This window comes from Sinocyclocheilus grahami, unplaced genomic scaffold, assembly GCF_001515645.1.
Source record: "Sinocyclocheilus grahami isolate Dianchi unplaced genomic scaffold, SAMN03320097.WGS_v1.1 scaffold472.1, whole genome shotgun sequence".
NCBI lineage: Eukaryota > Metazoa > Chordata > Actinopteri > Cypriniformes > Cyprinidae > Sinocyclocheilus > Sinocyclocheilus grahami.
Window position 1 is genome coordinate 290,822 of NW_015505651.1, and position 4,452 is coordinate 295,273.

Here is a 4,452-nt window from a genome sequence, read left to right on the forward strand (position 1 = left end):
GGTATTTGTTTTGTGTTTGTTTTTTTGGGGGGGGGGGGGGGGGGGGGGGCGCAGTTTTGTGTTAGAAATGTTGGTCTCAGTAGATGCAGCAGAAACTTAAAGAGTAGGTCAACTAAACTAAACTAGCATGAATTTCTATGTTGGTCTAAGCTGGTTATTGCTGGTTTGGTGTTTGAGTAACTGTTGGACAATCGTAGCCATGCTGGTTCATCAAAAGTAAAAACAACTGATGATGAACCAGCATGGCTGATGGAGTGCTTTAAGGTTGCTGGTTAAGGTAGCTAGGAAGCTTGATGGGGACCAACACACAAGTTTGTTAAAATTAGTATAATAAACCTGAAAATTAAAGTGATGTGACATGGCTTGTTTATTTTGCAGGAGCCAAGATGTGGTTCTCCTGGATGCTGCTCCTGGCTTCTCTAGCTACATCCACCGCTTCGTCAAGAAGTCGAGAGTGGGCTCTTCACGGAGCTGCAATGTTTGCTGATCTCACTCCCCAAGAGATGAACGCCGTGAGAGACTACCTCTACTCCTGCAGCGAGCTGGGCCTCACCTCGGCACGAGACAAGTCCCTCAAGAAGAACAGCATCCTCCTTATGGAGCTGCACGTTCCTCGCAAGCACGAGGCGCTCCGTGCGCTGGACAGAGGACAGGCAAGACCTTCTCGGCAGGCACGTGTGGTAGTGCAGTTCGGCAACGAGGCGGGGCCAAATGTTACGGAGTACATCGTCGGACCCCTACCTTTCCCGAGGTCTTACCAGGTGAAGACGTTTAAGGGCGACCGTCCAATCCGTTTTGAGTCCAGGCCGATCTCCACTGTGGAGTACGAGCATCTCAGTGGGGTTCTGGAGAAAGTAGGAGCTAAAGCAAACAAGATTCTTCAAGAGAGCACTGGGTTTACTTACGGCAACTGCACTAATCGTTGCTTGACCTTCTCAGACATCGCTCCTCGTGGGTTGGCACCAGGAGAGAGGAGGACGTGGATCATGCTGCAGAAGTTTGTGGAGGGCTACTTCATCCACCCGGTGGGCTTCGAGGTCCTCGTTAACCACAAAGATTTGGATCATGAAAAGTGGATGGTGGAGAAGGTGTGGTACAACGGGCAGTATTTCGATAGCGTGGAGGAGCTTGTGGAGAAGTACGAGAAGGGGACGATCGATAAACTCAAGCTGCCGGAGCATGACGAGGAGGATCTTTTTTCAACCTTCATTCCTCGTGGACACATGAATACACCAACGAACATTCATGGTGCAAAGCTTGTCGAACCCCAAGGCCGGAGATTCCAGGTGGATGGGAATTTTGTGGAATATGCCGGATGGTCCTTCGCATATCGGGTTCGCTCTTCGGCCGGGTTGCAGATCTTTGACCTTCGCTTCAACGGGGAGAGAATTGCTTATGAAATCGCACTGCAGGAGGCCATTGCCTTCTACTCCGGAGATTCTCCGGCTGCCATGCAGACCAAATACATTGATGCCGGATGGGCGATGGGCACTTCGGATTATGAGTTGGCACCTGGGATCGACTGTCCAGAAATTGCTCATTTTGTGGACCTTTATCATTACTATGACACAGACAAACCTGTGCGATACAGAAACGCACTTTGCATTTTTGAAATGACCACAGCGCTTCCTCTGAGGAGACACTTCAATAGCAACTTCCAAGGAGGCTACAATTTCTATGGAGGCTTGGAAAACCATGTTCTGGTGATCAGAACTACATCTACGGTGTACAACTATGACTACATCTGGGACTTTGTCTTCTACCAGAATGGCGTAATGGAGTCTAGAGTGAGTGCGACTGGGTACATCCATGCAACGTTCTTCACGGAAAATGGACTGAACTATGGAACCAGGGTTTACAACTATGTTCTTGGTAACTTGCACACCCATCTAATTCATTACAAAGTGGACCTTGACATTGCAGGTGAGTTTAGCTCTTGCTTTGTTATCAGTGTACAATCTGAAGTCAAATAACAATCTATTTTGTGATCTCTGTGCACAAATTACAACACCATAGGTGGCAAATATAAGCCAACTGCATAACATGTTTCACTGAATAGAGTTCTGCTCTTTCTTTTTGAACAGGGAGGGACAACAGCTTTGAAACCATTGATCTGAAATATGTTAACTTTACCAACCCCTGGAGCCCAGGACACTCCATTGTGCAATCAAAACTGCATAGGACTCAGCATGAAACTGAACGTAGTGCTGCCTTCCGATTTGGCAAGAAGTTTCCCAAATACTTGCACTTCTACAATCCCAAACAAAACAACAAGTGGGGACATAAGAAGGGCTATCGGATCCAGTATAACTCGCATGCTAACAGTGTTTTGCCCCGGGGCTGGAGGGAGGAAAATGGTATTACGTGGTCAAGGTGGGCCTCAGCAATTAATTTAAAAGGAATAACACATTTTTCTCTTTTACACACTATTTTTGAGCAAATCTTTGTGATTTTGTTGATTGCAGATACCCGTTGGCAGTAACCAGACACAAAGACAATGAGGCCACCAGCTCTAGCATCTACACTCAGCATGACCCTTGGGAGCCTGTTGTTTCCTTTGAGGAATTCATTCGCAACAATGAAAACATAGTTAACCAGGTACACAGATGACTTATAGAGACTTGAGTTTGACCTCCAATTCCAAATGGACCACATGCAGTTCAAATGGGTCCTCATGGGCACTAAGAAGTAGACACAAAGCCAACACAATCAGCATTTACACAGGTGTATGAATAAAATTTGATGACAAAAAAAGCTATTACCAACTAATCAAAATAGTTGAACACCAATTACTGTATTTAAATAGTAAATATACACAATTTGCTTGATGCTGATAAGAGATGCCAAACTGCCAGATTATCAAATAATTAATCAGTTTAACTAATGCAGTAACTCAAAATGTTGTAAACGAATATAAACAGAATAACAGATTAAGATAAATGGAAACATCGATCAAACTCATTGTAACTCTGAATGCCCAAAACTCTGAATCACATGGAACAGGAACTGCAAAAAAATAAAATATTCTACTTAAATCAATGTCAATAAAACAAAAAAAGTGTTATTTAAATGATTTAAGTGTGGTTTTATTTTCAATATACTAGTATAGTTTTTATTATTTAGAATTAGTTTACATTTTTAGATTTTCCTTTTTTTTCAAGTTTTAGTAATTTAGTCATTTGTGTGTGTTTTAAATATGTCTAGTTTTTATTAATTTTATTGGACATTTTAGTAATTCAGCTTACATTTTAATTTAAGTTTTATTTTATTTCAATGAACAAAAATGTTTTTGATAGTTTGTTTTAATTGACAATAATACCCCTAACTGGCAGTAGGTAAACTACTAGACAAAAATATATAAAAATCTAAAAATACACAGTTGACTCAATTATATATTTCTTGGCAGGATTTGGTTGCCTGGGTGACGGTGGGATTCTTACACATTCCTCATTCTGAAGACATTCCCAACACAGCGACTCCAGGAAACGCAGTGGGATTCTTTCTGCGTCCCTTCAACTAAATTTTATTGGACATTTTAGTAATTCAGCTTACATTTTAATTTAAGTTTTATTTTATTTCAATGAACAAAAATGTTTTTAATAGTTTGTTTTAATTGACAATAATACCCCTAACTGGCAGTAGGTAAACTACTAGACAAAAATATATAAAAATCTAAAAATACACAGTTGACTCAATTATATATTTCTTGGCAGGATTTGGTTGCCTGGGTGACGGTGGGATTCTTACACATTCCTCATTCTGAAGACATTCCCAACACAGCGACTCCAGGAAACGCAGTGGGATTCTTTCTGCGTCCCTTCAACTTTTTCGACGAGGACCCCTCGCTCGCGTCCCGCAGCACAGTCATTGTGCGACCCGATGAGAAGGGCCAGCCGAAGGTTCAGAGATGGACTCCAGAGGTCGTAGGTCACTGTGTCTCAGACAAGCCTTTCTTCTACAATGGCACGTATGCTGGCGTCTAGACAGAGACTGAGCTCATTTCATATTGCGTTAGTGTGTTTGTGCTGTATATTAAATTATAAAAAGCTGAAATCTGTGAAATTAAATGCTGATGGTGTCAAATACTTACAATCATAAAAAAATGGAGTGTACCTTTTTACAGGGAGCTGAACAAATAAACCTCAAATGCTTTAAATGTGGAACTAAGAAACCTCACAAGCTTCTGCCATTTCTCACAACCTAAACATGGTAAAGATCACCATGACAATGTTTTATATGTCTTTCTGAATACAAACATATTTTGCATAAAAATGCAGGATTTTAAGGATATTTACTGTACATTTACATTGTTATATTATTTTCATGACAGTTAAGCAGAAATTCTCTCTCTTTTTTTAATGAGCATAAATTAAATTCTGTAAGCAAATATGTCCATATGATGTATACTTACATTGTATATATATATATATATATATATATATATATATATAT

General features: G+C 40.8%; 1 protein-coding gene across 1 annotated transcript in view; it reads left to right on the forward strand.

Annotated features, from left to right (window-relative positions):
• aoc1 (amine oxidase copper containing 1) overlaps positions 1 to 4,194 on the forward strand; it is a 6,739-nt gene extending 2,545 nt beyond the window's left edge. The window contains exons 2-5 of the mRNA XM_016235585.1: positions 379 to 1,923; positions 2,085 to 2,373; positions 2,466 to 2,598; positions 3,714 to 4,194. Of these exons, the coding sequence (XP_016091071.1) occupies positions 387 to 1,923; positions 2,085 to 2,373; positions 2,466 to 2,598; positions 3,714 to 3,983 (2,229 nt within the window). The 5' untranslated portion in view covers positions 379 to 386 and the 3' untranslated portion in view covers positions 3,984 to 4,194. The remainder of the gene's footprint in view (positions 1 to 378; positions 1,924 to 2,084; positions 2,374 to 2,465; positions 2,599 to 3,713) is intronic.
• The last annotated feature ends 258 nt before the right edge of the window (positions 4,195 to 4,452 follow it).